The sequence below is a fragment of the Aquarana catesbeiana genome, linkage group LG07 (assembly GCF_042186555.1).
Source record: "Aquarana catesbeiana isolate 2022-GZ linkage group LG07, ASM4218655v1, whole genome shotgun sequence".
NCBI lineage: Eukaryota > Metazoa > Chordata > Amphibia > Anura > Ranidae > Aquarana > Aquarana catesbeiana.
Genome location: NC_133330.1, coordinates 314,373,350 through 314,388,505, shown reverse-complemented (window position 1 = coordinate 314,388,505; position 15,156 = coordinate 314,373,350). Strand labels below are relative to the sequence as shown.

The 15,156-nt window shown below is 42.1% G+C and overlaps 1 protein-coding gene across 1 annotated transcript in view; it reads right to left on the bottom strand.

The window, feature by feature from the left end:
* The window catches only part of PIGK (phosphatidylinositol glycan anchor biosynthesis class K), a 214,685-nt gene that overhangs the window by 155,367 nt on the left and 44,162 nt on the right, over positions 1-15,156 (bottom strand). Inside the window, exons 7-8 of the mRNA XM_073593714.1 lie at positions 7,830-7,947; positions 7,009-7,119 (exon numbers count right to left, since the gene is read on the bottom strand). Of these exons, the coding sequence (XP_073449815.1) occupies positions 7,009-7,119; positions 7,830-7,947 (229 nt within the window). The remainder of the gene's footprint in view (positions 1-7,008; positions 7,120-7,829; positions 7,948-15,156) is intronic.

The window sequence follows — 15,156 nt, the reverse complement described above, 5'->3', positions numbered from 1 at the left end:
AGGAGGCTTTGGGGGGAGGTGGGCTGTGGAGGGGGATGTGTGCATAGGTGGGGGATGGGAGAGAGTGGTGCAAAGGTCAGAGGGGTGGAAGTGAGATGTGGACAGCCTGTGAAAGAGAGTTGAACCTACACTGTGCACAGCATGCCCTAAACATTGCACCCTGGCACATAGCGCACGTCTGAACTAAGCACATAACGCACTCCTGGTTTATTCTTACAGATACGACCGACTCTTTTGAGGGCAGCCATAATGCTGATGCTGATGAAATGGAGTGTGCCACCCCTGTTTTAATTGGTTTAATGGGATACGGTTGCCATGTATATGTAATATTTAGTGTTCCAACATAAACAACTGACGTCACCATGCATGTGCAATCCCGCATTGCATTGTGGGATTTGTAGTCTGTTTTCCGCCGCAATGCCAAATGTTTATCTGTTACACATGCTTTTTTTTTTTTTTTTTTTTTTTTTTTTTAACAAAGTCTCCTTGACCATTTTACACTATATGAGCCGTGTGCTCTGCTTCTTTCTATTTTAGGATTTTAACCACTTCAGCTCTGGAAGGTTTACCCCCCCCCTCCTGACCAGGCCATTTTTTGCGATGCAGCACTGCGTTACTTTAACTGACAATTGCGCGGCCGCGCGATGCTGTACCCAAATAAGTTGTAAGTCCTTTATTTTTCCACAAACTGAGCTTTTTTTGGTGGTATTTGATCACTCCTGCGGTTTTTATTTTTTCTGCTATACAATATAAATACAAATATACAAAAAAAAAAAAAAAAAAAGAAGGACTAACGATTTCGAAAAAAAAATACATTTTTTTTTTTACTTTCTGCTATAAAACATCCAATAAAAATAACAAAAAAGTAAAAAAAATCTAATTTCTTCAAAAAAAAAAAAATTTAGGCCAATATTTATCCTGCTACATATTTTTGGTAAAAAAAAAATTCCAATAAGCTTATATTTATTGGTTTGTGCAAGAGTTATATCGTCTACGAACTATGGGATTTTTAATGGAATTTTTTTTTTACTTTTTTTTTACTGGTAATGGCAGCGATCAACGACTTATACCAGGACTGCGACATTGTAGTGGTCAAATTGTACACTAAGTGATGCTTGACTTTTTTTGGGGGACCAGTGACACTAATACAGTGATGAGTGCTAACAAAAATACACGGTCACTGTACTAGTGACACTGGCAGGGAAGAGGTTAACATCAGGGGCGGTCAAAGGGTTAAATGTGTTCCTAGGGAGTGCATTCATTGTGAGAAGGCAGAGATCCCTCTTCCTGCTTAGCAGAAACACAGAATCTCTACCATCCCTTCTCAAAGAGTGGCGATCTGCTTTGTTTACATAGGCAGACCACTGTTCTGCTAATTTCCACAACGATGGGCGGGTCACAGCAGACATGGGGTCTGTCGGACCCGCTGATTGGCTCCCGCTGTTAACTATCACAGAAGGAGCGGGTCTTGCTGGGGGCGTGCACCCCAGGCTCGGAAGTGTCAGATCACATACTAGGCACGTGATCTGGCACAGAGCGGCCGCCCTGCCGCAGTATATCTGCGTGGGGCAGTCGCTAAGTGGGTAAACGGAGGACCAGCCATCAGTGGAGACTGACCTGAGGATCCCAGCTAACCGAGTGAGGGTTTACTCACACAAGCCCTTTCTGACTTCTCACAGAGTCACATTTCCTTTGGTAAGCATACTTACATGCGGGTGTTTGAAAGACACACAAGGGTTGATTTACTAAAACCGGAGAATGCATATCTGGTGCAGCTGTGCATGGTAGCCTATCAGCTTCTAACTTCAGCTTGTTCAATTAAGCTTTGACAATAAAACCCAGAAGCGGATTGGTTTCTATGCAGAGCTGCTCCAGATTTTGCACCCTCCAGTTTTAGTAAATCATGTTTTCCGTACACAAGTGGTTGTAAAGGCAGGTTATTTATCTTCATGCATTCTATGCATGAAGATAAATAGCCTTTTGTGTGTAGCAGCCCCCCCCCCTAAAACTCACCCGAGGTTCCTTTATGTCCAGCGATGTCCATGAGTGTCTCAGCCATGCAAGATTCTCCCTCCTGATTGGCTAAGACACAGCAGCAGCGCCATTGGCTCCTGCTGTTGTCAAAGTCAGCTAGCCAAACAGGAGAGAAAGGGGGCGAGTCGCAGCTCCCTGTCTGAATGGACAGCTCGGGTGCCCCATAGCAAGCTGCTTACTGCGGGGGAACTTAACAGGAGGGAGGGGTCAGGATCACAGGAGGGAGGGGTCAGGATCACAGGAGGGAGGGGTCAGGATCACAGGAGGGAGGGGTCAGGATCACAGGAGGGAGGGGTCAGGATCACAGGAGGGAGGGGTCAGGATCACAGGAGGGAGGGGTCAGGATTACAGGAGGGAGGGGTCAGGATTACAGGAGGGAGGGGTCAGGATTACAGAAGAGGGACCCAAGGAGAGGAGGATCCGGACTGCTCTGTGCAAATCCACTGCAACAGAGGGGGGAAGTATAACTTTTTTTGTTTTTTTTTCTCCTCCTATAAAAATAGACTTTACAAATCACTTTAAGAGTACAAATTTGAGATCCACAGGTGATCACCTATATTACCGTTTTCTGGAATTCATTCTGAATCACACTAATTGGTGTTGGACATTTTTTTTTCGCATGAATTTTATAGTCATTATTTTTGTGAAACTTTAACTTTTCACCCGTCATGTCATTTGATTAATGTTGTTGCGCACTTTAGAAAGGGCACACCGCGCCGTTTCTAATAGGGGTCATGGAGACGCCACGCGACTCAGGCCAGTCAACGAGCCGAGTTTGCGGTCCCGCAAGAGGGGCGAAGATGGACGCTCGCTGCTAGTGGAGACAGCGGTGACATTGCAGGCTTCGGTTTCAGGTAAGTGACACATAATGGACTACTATGTGATGCATTACCTTTGCAGGGAGATAAAGAGGATGTAAAACTCATCAGGGTTTACTTCCTCTTTAACTTACTCCCTCACTGATTGAATTGACATTTTTTAAGTCATGAGCGATTGAGTCCACAAAGAAGATTGCTACACATCATACTAAAGCCTTGGTTTTAATCATCGTCAGTGTAAATGTTAAAATTTATTCAGTCGCTTATCTTCCTTGACCTCACAAAGAAAAGGTCTTTCAGATGTATCACGCATGAAAATCAACATGATAACCGAAATGTGATGCAAAGTAAGGCCAATGCAGGAAACGAGAGGGGAAAAAACAGAGAGACAAAAAAACCCCAAAGCATTCAAACAGTGTTTCCTTTAGAGCCATTTCACACTGAAAGAGGGGTGGTGTCGGCGGTAAAGCGGCGCCACTTTTAGCACTGCTTTACCTTAGTTTTAGAGGCGCTTTTCGGCTGCTAGCGGCCGAATAAAGGGTTATAAGGGCCCGCAAAGTGGCGCTGCCCATTGATTTCAATGGGCAGGGGTGCTTCAGGAGCGGTGAATACTACACCACTCCTAAAGCGCCTCAAAGAAGCTGCTTGCAGGACTTTTTTTGACGTCCTGCCAGCGCAGCGCTCCAATGTGATAGCACTCGGGCTTTCACACGGGGATTGCAGATGAGGCATTTTTCAAGCGCTATTTTTAGCGCTAAAGTGCCTGAAAAAGCCTCCAGTGTGAAAGGGGTCTTAAACGAATGGAGTCTGCAGCATGTATGTGCAGGAGGCGCAATAATAATAATTTTCTCTTTTACTACTACTTTTATTACTACTACTTTACGGAATAAAACTTTCTCTTACCTCTGCATTCCACCTGCTTCATTTAAAGTCCAAATTTCCCTTTGCTGTTTACCTGAGACAGGGATGGAGACACCTCACCGTGCCTCATTTAAAGTCCCAAATTCCCCCTTTTTATAAAATATTGGATTGCAGATGAGGCATTTTTCAGGCGCTATTAGTAGCGCTAAAGTGCCTGAAAAACACCTCCAGTGTGAAAGGGGTCTTAAACTAATGGAGTCTCTATGTATGTGCAGGAGGCGCAAGAGCCAACTGGGAAGATTTTGTAGGGAGGTTGTGTGGCACCGGATGGGCTTTGCAGAGATGATCTCCCTGCAGCAGTGTTATAGGAAAGTAAAGTATACAGGCAGTCCCTGGGTTCTTAAGGTTTGTTCTTAAGTTGAATTTGTATGTAAGATTTTTTTTTTTTAAGTGGAACTCCAGCCAAAACAATTATTTTTAACCACTTCAATACTGGGCACTTCTAACCCCCTTTCTGCCCAGGCCAATTTTCAGCTTTCAGCGCTGTTGCACTTTGAATGACAATTGCGCAGTCTTGCAACACTGTACTCAAACTACATTTTTATCATTTTTCTCACACAAAATAGAGCTTTCTTTTATCACCACTGGGGTTTTTTATTTATTTATTTTTTTAAACAACACATTTTTCCTAGTTTCTGTGATAAAATTTTGCAATTAAATAAGTGTTCTTCATAAATTTAGCCCAAATCTATTCTGCTACATTTCTTTTTTGAAAATAACCAAAATCAGTGTATATTATTTAGTCTGTAAGAAAGATTCCACAAACTATGGCATATATCTGAAAATATATCAATCCCGACGTACTCATTACTTGAGGCCCTAAAATGCAAGGACAGTAGAAATATCCCCCAAATGACCCCTTTTTGGAAAGTAGACAGTCCAAGGTATTCAGTAAGAGGCATGGCGGGTCTTTTGAAGTTGTAATTTTTTTGTCATAATCTTTTGAATAAAATAATAAAAAAAATTTAAAAAAGGACAAAATCACAATTACTTTTTTTTTTTTTAATCACTACATTTCTTTTCTTTTTTTACATTTTGTTTAACACACTGACCAGAGCAATATAATGTTGTCATAGTAACATTCTACTACTCTGGGGAAGTGATTTTTTTGTTGTTGTTGTTGTTTACACATATTTGCTTATAGCAGTGGATTATATTGACATAAGCAAACATTTGACTGAATGAAACTGAATAAGTCAGTCTATTTTGTTGCTATTAGCTGTGAGCGGTCAAAGCTAATCACACGGTACAGATGTGCTGTGACTGGCCTCATCTGTACCATGTGATCAAATTGACCAATAACAGCTAACACCACAATTGTACACTATGGATGGCATGAAAGTAAGCCACTCATTGTGAATGACTGTCATGTGACCTGCTGTGATTGGTCACAGTGGACAGATGATACCGGTAGCGAGCTGATACTCTGATCAGCCATCGGCTGTGTCCCGTGGACACGGCTGGTGACAGATCACGCAGCCCCACGATCAGCTCTTCCTGACAGGATGTCATATGACATCCACTCAGATTAAGAAAGCCACCGTCCAGCTGTCATTTGTCTATAAGCCAGGCGTGAAGTCTGTGCCCCTGTTCAGAAGATTTCACCTCTCTTTCTGTCCCTATGACATTGGATTTTGAACATTTTGGGTCATCGTGGAAACAAGGATTGGTGACAAAGCTTCAGTGGAGACACCTTTTTCCCATGATAATGATTACAGGAGTGAATTTCCCTTCCTAGGGGTAGATTTCCTCTCACTTCCTGTTGTCTCCCTCCGCTTGTAAGTATGAGACATATGCAAGTCAGATGTATGTAACTCAGGGATGGTCTGTATGGCCCAAGGTTTGTTTGTGGACACCAAACCATCCCCCCTACACTATATCCATGTGTTTCCAGTAAAGGGCTTTGGTAATGTTACAAAACAATATGGGAAAGGCTCTTTCCTGTTTCTGCGTGACTTTGTCCCTGTGTACAAGTCTAGTTCCATAAAGACATGACTTGACCCGTTTGGTGTAGAGGAACTCAAGTGGCCTTCACAGAACCCTGACCATAACTCCATAACTCCACAGAACACCTTAGGAATGAATTTGATGGCCAACTGCAAGCCAAGTTGTGTCATCCAACATTAGCACCTGACCTTAAAGATGCTTTTAGTTGAATGGGCATACGTGTTCAACCCGCTGGGTTGAACGAAAAAGTAAACTGTCAGTGTATATTGGGCTTTAGGGATCTTAGATTGTAAGGTCCTAGAGGTCAGGGACTGATGGGAACGCACAATATATATGTAAAATAGTGTTGCACCAAAATTAAAATTCCAGTGCCAAAACTGAAACCGAAAAGTCAGGATGAGCTTGGCTGAAAACTGAAACCGAAAAGGACAGTTTTTTTTTTTTTTTAATCTTAAAATGTAATTAATATGGCTGACATTTTTCCACTGAAGTCAATGGGGCATGTTTTTGCAAGGAAAGTAGAACTATAGGTAAAATGTTTTTTTTTTGATTTTGGATAGAGTAAGGAAGGGTTAACAATCCCTGTTGGTTTATTTTTTGCCATCTGTGCCCCACTGTGGAGATTAACCTTCACGTCCTGTCCCATAGCCTAACAGGAAGTGAGAGGAAATGCCTGCAACATATGAAAATTCCTTGGGGACCCCCCAGGTCACCAGAACTAGTGTCCCCTTTGAAAGATTTCCCCTCTACTACTTTTCTGGGGACAACCCAAATTTTGGGATTTTCTTTCACTTTCCATGATAACGGTAAACAGGAAAAATAGAGAGGGTGACTCTCCTTAACGTGGACAGACTTCAATACAGACTGACAGATGTTCTAATCCTTCTCCACTCTATGCAAAAAATAAAAAAAGTTTTGCCTTTAGTTGTACTTGGTCAATGGGCCACGATTTTGCATTTCAGTCAACAGGGGGCGTGGTTTTGCACTGATGTCAACGGGAGGCGATTTTGCATTGAAGTCAATAGGATGCACCATGCCATTATCTGCACCTTTTTTTTTTTTTAAATCGTCAAAACACCAATAACCCTATTTTCGGTCAATAATCTTGGGTGGCCAATAGATCGGTGCATCCCTAATGTTAAGTGCTGCGTACATTGTTGGCACTATACAAGTACCTGTAAAATAATTATTTGACAATTCCTCAATCCACAATCACACAACAGTCAGGAGAAAATCTGTAGGACTTAATCTCAGTGTAAGGGGCAGAAAAGGAACAGTGAGATCTTACCAGGTCATTCATGTTGTTCTGGCTCGCTGGGTGAACTTCTTCCAGGAACTCCAAGACATAGAAGGTGTATCTGTCCATCAGATGGACTCCAATCGCCATATCTGGTTGGTGCTGGAGGACAGACAATCATTTATTATAGTTACATAGTAAGGTTGAAAAAAAAATAAAAAATACACTAGTTCAACTAACAGATGGAAAAAAAAAAAATTGAACCCCCCATATACAGAATCCAATGCTTATTGTTGATCCAAAGAGAGGTTAAAAACCCCAATAAAAGCATGACCCAATTTGCTTCAGTGGGGGGAAAAAAAGTAATTCATGATCAACCCCCCCTCCCCCCCCCCCCACGAGGCATTTAGATATTCCCTGGTTCAGCCACCCCTAGTGTTATTAGCTCTAAATACTAATATCCAGATATATTTTGTGCATTTAGGAATACATTCAGGCCTTTTTTACAGTTCTCTGTCCTTCTCCTGTCCCTCTGAAAATCAATACACTTAGCTCCTTTAATATATCCAGGCAAATCAAACACATTTGCAAAAACAACCTTGCACATTTTTTCCTTTTGCTGTACTTTGGGACTTCTATTGGGATCACCAAGGGTAATCCCAGTTGAAAAATAATTCAATTGTCGAATAAAGCCATCTGCAGACACAGGGATCTGTGCATATGTTATAAAAAAAAGGGTTAATATAGAATCCCATCATTCACAGAACATCAGAAAACATTTCCTGTCTGTCCCTCCTCCCTCTATGCACAGGCACATCACAGAAGATAGACGGAGTGATAAGTGGACATGTAGGATGCAGAAATGTACTTACAGACAGGGAATCCTCTCCAACTTGGCTGCTTGCAAGAGCCATTATGTTAGGGGAGTAAAATCTCTCATACATGGAGGCTCCTTGACAGGTATCGATTATAAACAGCAATTCATTATACCTGGAAGAAACACACAGAGTTTTATACAATAACTCTCACAATATATTGTATCCCCATAAATATTACACTGCCTTATAATAGAACCTCATGGAAAACTAAATAATAGGGCTGTTACTGATTAAAATTTTCGTGCTCGATGAATCAATTTTTTTTTTTTAATCGATTAATCGGCTAATTTCGATTATTTATAACGCACATACAGATCCAACTACTTTTAGCTGATTTAGCACCGTTATTATGGCACCGGCCGAAGCCGGACATAGCGGGGCATGGCTAGGAAGTCACACATCATAATTGCAGCCTTACCGTGCCCATAATCGCAGCCTCACTGTCTGTGCCCATAATGCAGTCTCACTGTCTGTGCCCATAATGCAGTCTCACTGTCTGTGCCCATAATGCAGTCTCACTGTCTGTGCCCATAATGCAGTCTCACTGTCTGTGCCCATAATGCAGTCTCACTGTCTGTGCCCATAATGCAGTCTCACTGTCTGTGCCCATAATCGCAGCCTCACTGTAGTCAGTGCCTGTATTACACAGTCTGCAGGCATCTCCCGCTGTGTGTCTCAGAGCCGAGTGTGAAAACTTTGGCTGCACTGTGAGAAAAGTCCCCCTAGATCAGCTCCTCCTCCTAGATCAGCTCGTGTGATAGACAGAACACTGCGTCTATCACACAAGCTGATCTAGGAGGAGGGCGGGACTTTTCTCACAGTGCGGCCAAAGTTTTCATACTCAGCTTGGAGACACACAGCGGGAGATGCCCGCAGACTGTGTATGACATATAGTGGAGGAGGGAGCAGAGCACTGCGCTGCAGCCACAGCTTAGCCCAAAGAGGCCCCAGGGCAGGCAGCCTACCGATCAAAAAAATGAACGATTAATTGAGGAATTAATCATTAATTTCCGCAGCCCTACTAAATGAATTACCTTTTTCCAATTATTCACTCATTATGGTGGACTTTTCAGTAACTTTACAGATATGCATGCACAAATCCATGTCTGTCAGAAACTCAGAATAGATTATATTGCAACAATAGAACTTTCATAAAGAAAAAAAAAAAAAAAAAAAAAAGGGGAAGAAGCTGCCCTTGAGCTCCAGTTCATTGACTTTGTCCTTTGTCACAGATTGGGGGAAAAGAGCCAATTACAATGTAAACAGTATTTGCTGGTTATCAGCAGTGCTCTCCTCATGCTGTGAGCAGAAGAATGATGATTCTCATCTACACTGATAATCATTATCCTCATTATCAGTGCAGCCCCAACAGTGCCCACAAGTGCTGCCAATTTGTGCCTGCTAATCAGCGCAACCTCAGCGAGGGAGAAAAATGACTTCTTTAGAAAACTGTATAACAAACTAAGAAAAAACTTTTTTTTTTTTTCCTTCAAAATTTTCTGTCTTTTTTTCGTTTGTTTAGCAAAAAATAAAACACAGTGGTGATTAAATACCATTAAAAAAATGGGGTACAGTGCTGCATGACCACGTAATTGTCAAAGTGCGAGTGCTAAAATCTGAACATTGGCCTGGGCAGGAAGGAGGTAAAAACTGCCCAGTAGGCAAGTGGTTACCTACTTCAGCCCCAGAAGGTTTTACCCCACTTCCTGACCAGGCCATTTTTTGCGATACGGCACTGCGTTGCTTTAACTGACAATTGCGCGGTTGTGCGACACTGCACCCAAATAAAATTGATGTCCTTTTTTTCCCCCACAAATAGAGCTTTCTTTTGGTGGTATTTAATTACCTCTGTGGTATTTATTTTTTGTGCTATAAACAAAAAAATATCGACAATTTTGAAAAAAAAAAAAAAACAATATTTTTTACTTTATGCTATAATACATATCCCAAAAAATTATTTTTTTTTAAATAATAAAAAAACTTTCTTCACCAATTTAGGCCAATATGTATTCTTCTACATATTTTTGTTAAAAAAAAAAATATCACAATAAGTGTATAATGGATTAGTGTGCGCAACAGTTATAGCATCTACAAAATAGGGGATATATTTGGGGCCTTTTAACTTTATTGTTTTTACTGGTAATGGCGGCGATCTGCGATTTTTAGCGGGACTGCGACTTTGCGGCGGACAAATCTGATACTAAGTGACGCTTTTTGAGGACCAGTGACACCAATACAGCGAACGATGCTAAAAAAAAAAAAAAAAAAAAAAATGCACCGATTACTGTATAAAATGACACTGGCAGGGAAGGGGTTAACTACAGGGGCGATCAAGGGGTTAAATGTGTTTCCTGGGAACTATGGCGGAGTGGATTCACTGGAGGAAGAGATCGTCAGCGGACCGCCGGACCCGCTGATTGCCTCCCACTGTGTTCAGTCACAGCGGGAGCGGCGCGTGCCCCCCGAAACTGCGTGCAGGTATGCGATTTTGCACACTCAGGTCACCCTGCTGCAGTAAATGTACATGGGGGGGGCGGGGTCCAGAAGCGGTTAAAGTAAATGTAAACTCCATTCATGAAATCAGACCTGGGCACATCTATCTGTAGTATTTAATTATCTCTCTCCAAAGCCCTAAGTCCAGTGTCTTTCTGCTGCTCCGTTCCTATGTCATCAATCATGATAACTTCTGACAAATTCTCCAACACACAAGATAAAAGCAGCTGGAAATTTGTGTTGTAGAGGGAACTTAGAGATAGATAAGATAGATTCAGGCTGCAGCTCCGCAAGTTTGTTCGTTCCTCTGCCTATGTGGGGGGGGGGGGGGGGGGTGCTTTTCCTCCAATCAGCTCTCACACAGTGTAAGCCCCGACTCCACACCCACTGCTGAACCAGGAAGAAAGATTTCTAACACTTTCTAAAGAAGATAGCAGCATCCTATGCATTAAGGTAAAAAAACACCTGGCAGTGACCCCCCCCCCCCCCGTTTTACTTACCTGAGCCCTGGAACTTGACCCACGGGGACGCACTGTCTTTCTACCCGGGGTTCTTGGCTCTTGATTGGATAGATTGATAGCGGCGTAGCCATCGGCTCCCACTGCTGTCCATCAAATCCAATGACGCGGGCGCCAGGGGGCGGGCCGAGTCCTGCATTCGGGCTCTATGGACTTCGAATGCTGGACTCGGGAGCTCGCCCCCACAAGGTAATCCCCCGGGAGAGCGCTTCTCCAAGGGGGTTATCTGATGAGGGGAGGAGCCGCGAGATCCACCGGGGGGACCCCAGAAGAGGATGTTCAGGGCCACTTTATGCAAAACGAGCTGCACAGTGGAGGCAAGTATGATATGTGTGGGTTTTTTTTTGTTTTGTTTTTTAACGTAATAAACTCACATAGTTATGGAGCACACATCCCCTGAACAGTAAAAAAAGTATTTGATTCACTTTAAAAAAGTTAAATGTATTTTAAAATCCTGCTAAGTCTGACGCCCTGAAACCTGACCTGATATTACCTTCCCACAATGCCTTGCAAAGCAGACTATCAGAAGAAAAATCAAGCTCTCTGGCATCTCTGAAACTCTTCTACTAAAAGGTCTTCTGAACTTTCTTTTGATCAGGCCATAATTCTCATGAAAGGATCTTTGCTTTAGAAGAGCAGACTATTAGTGACCAGACTTTTTATACAGGGCAGATCACCTCCACAGTACACTTCTCGTCTCATCTCATTGACTGGAATACCTAAATCCAATTACCCTCTTTTCAAGATGTCGTTATCTAACATACTTCACCCAACAATAACCTTGGCTGCTTAAGCCATTTGTTGAATATAATATATCAAAATGAAAAAGGTCTGTTAAATAAGACTATTCGGTATTGCGGCCATACACCACTCAAATTTTGGCTGATACCTGCTGAATCAACAAACTGCATGGTCCTGCGGGCATCACAAAAGCCAAATTTTCCAAATCAACTTGAGTTGAATGACCTGGGTGGAAAATTTTTGGCCAGGCAGTGACAGCATCCAATCAGATGCAGTCACTTTTTGGAGTATTCAGCAGCCACAGGTCCTGATGGCTGCTAAAACCAATAGCCAGCAGGGGAAATTCTTTCATCCACTCTATTTAGGCTGCTTTCACACTGCTCTGCTGCAAAAACATGAGTTTTTAATGCATTCCCAGTGCATTCTCTGGGGGCCTAGAACTCTGCATGCACCTGTGAGACATGTGAATTAACCGCTTCAGCCCCGGAAGATTTTTACCCCCTTCCTGACCAGAGCACTTTTTGCGATTCGGCACTGCGTCGCTTTAACTGACAATTGCGCCGTCATGCAACGTTGCACCCAAACAAAATTGACGTCCTTTTTTTTTCCCACAAATAGAGCTTTCTTTTGGTGGTATTTGATCACCTCTGCGGTTTTTATTTTTTGTGCTATAAACAAAAAAAACAGCGACAATTTTGAAAAAAAAAAAAAAAAAGCAATATTTTTTTACAATTTGCTATAATAAATATCCCCCAAAAATATATTTAAAAAAAAACTATTTTTTTCCTCAGTTTAGGCCGATATGTACTACATATTTTTGGTAAAAAAAAAAAAAAAAATCGCAATAAGCGTATATTGATTAGTTTGCACAAAAGTTATAGCGTCTACAAAATAGGCGATAGTTTTATTGCATTTTTATTATTATTTTTATTTATTTATTTTTTTACTAGTAATGACTGCGACATTATGGCGGACACGTCGGACAATTTTGACACATTTTTGGGACCATTGGCATTTATACAGCGATCAGTGCTATAAAGATGCATTGATTACTGTAAAAATGTCACTGGCAGGGAAGGAGTTAACACTACGGGGCGATCAAGGGGTTAAATTGTGTTCCCTGTGTGTGTTCTAACTGAAGGGGGGGAGGGGACTGACTAGGGGAGATGACAGATCGCTGTTCATACTCTTTATGAACAGACAATCTGTCTGTTTTCCCCTCAGAGAACCGGAAACTGTGTTTACACACACAGATCCCAGTTCTTGGTGTGCCCCGATCGATCGCGGGAGCCTGGGCACTCGCATTGGCTCCGTGGGCGAGGAGGCGCGTGCCCCTGGTGGGCAAAAAAGGGAGATGTAAGAGAACAGCAATTCGCGCAGCCGAGCCATGTTGCCACACAACTGCGGCGGCTGGTCGGCAAGCAGTTAAAGAACGCACCAAAATTGCAATGCAGGTGCGTTTTTGCCACATTTTATATGCGTTTTCTATTCATTTCTGTTTCAATAAGGCTTATTCTGTTTTAACATGTAGTTAACATGCAATAGTTCTGCCTACGCAGGGGCTAGCTTTGACATTTGTAACAAGGGTTAGCTTGCGTGATAGAAAAAGGCGGCAAAAATGCATTTTCTATTCATTTCAATGGGGAGCTGCATTTTTTTTGCACATCGAGGAATTGGTAGGCTGCAACATAATAAAGGTTTGCTTTTGGGTTTAATACCAATTTAAACTAGCTGCTTACAGACTTCAGCAGGCTTTCAAACTTTACACAGCGCTGAAGATTATTAAAGTCTACTGATCGTTAGTAGCTAGTTTAAGTAACAGTGAGCACTCCCATTACGATCCCTGTTTAATCATCCCATAGAAGGTTGCTTAAAGAGATACTAAACACACACACTTTAAATTTACATTGCCCCTTCTATTGCTGTATGTGGATGATGGCACTGTAATTATTTTAATTTAAAAAAAAACATCTAAGTATCTTTTTTCTAATATACAGCTGTGACATGACCCAGATCTTCCCCAGCCTGTCCTGCAGGGAAACCTAAGCAGGAGGAGCTTCTAGTCCTCTGCTGCCGGTCACATGTTCAACCCATGTCACAAGTGGGTGAAACATGTTGGTGTGTGTGCCTACACATGCCCTCTGCCGATAGCCAACTTGGGCGTTTCATCACTCTTTAGCCCTCATCCTATCTCCGCAAACTGGAAATCCACAAACAACCGAAAACTGGAAGTAAAGGGCCAGGCGGCCCCATGCTGGTTTTGAGTGGATAACATCCTGTGCGTGTCACCAGGACTAGGAATACAGAGATTTGCATCCTGCACACCTGTGGACCCCTGCAAAGGACTCTGGATTCACCACCTTGTCGCTGCAATTGAGGACCAATCTAATATCATCTAAACAGAGCCCCTCCATCTACCCATTACCTGGAGAAGTGCTTTGTTAATGTGGCCCAGGATATTTCCTACTTTGGAGGCTTATAATATACTTAACTCTGGTGAGTTTAACCCCCTAGGGGGAGTGTGTTCACGCACGGTGGAGTTGGAGTGGTCGGTGGATGGTGCACGTTTTGACATACTCTATGATCTACTTTGAACAACTTCTGAACCACCACTGATACTGCACTACTCTTATGGACGTTGTTTTGTGTGTAGTTGGCCACACTATTTTCTTCTTATTTGCTCAACATTAGCGCTGTTTTAGTGTATGACTATTCCTTGATTATCCATATATAGTGTTTATACTATTGTGTTTAGTGATATACTATTGTTTGTATTTATTGTTTTTTTTTTAAACAGCAGCTGCATACCCACACCCTTAGTGTTTATCTGTAGGGGTCTTGGATGATATTTATTATATTTAATTTATGTCATTTCCTATACATTTGCTCTGGATGAGTATTTGAGGTCTGTGGCGCTGAGTGGTGTATTATAGGCCTGGATATACACTTTTTGCTACGTAACATTATCTTTAACAACATAAAAAAAAAAAAAAAATTGGGCTCACTTTACTGTTGTCTTATTTTTTTTATTAAAAAATGTGTATTTTTTCCCCAAAAAAAGTATGCTTGTAAGACCGCTGCGCAAATACGGTGTGACAAAGTATTGCAATGACCGCCATTTTATTCTCTAGGGTGTTAGAAAAAAAAATGTATAATGTTTGGGTGTTCTAAGTAACTTTCTAGCAAAAAAAACTGTTTTTAACTTGTAAAAAATTATATATTAGATAAAGTTTGGGGGTAATTAGCTCCTGCTGCTGTCAATTACAGCCAGTGAGAAGGGAGCGGGGGGGGCGGGGGCAGAGCCACTCTCTGTGTGTCAATAGACACACACAGCGGGGCTCAGGAAAGAGCACGCATGAGTGCCCCCATTGTGTCTTGCTATAGGGGCACTCGGCAGGGGAGACTCGAGAAGAGGGGAATCGGGGCCGATATGTGCAAAACCATTACAGAAAACAGGTAAGTATAACATGTCTGTTACCAAAAAAAAAAAAAAATCAAACATTTATAATCACTTTGTAGCCAGTGCAAATATATTTTTTAAGAGAGGCTTCTACTAGATTTTTCTTTTT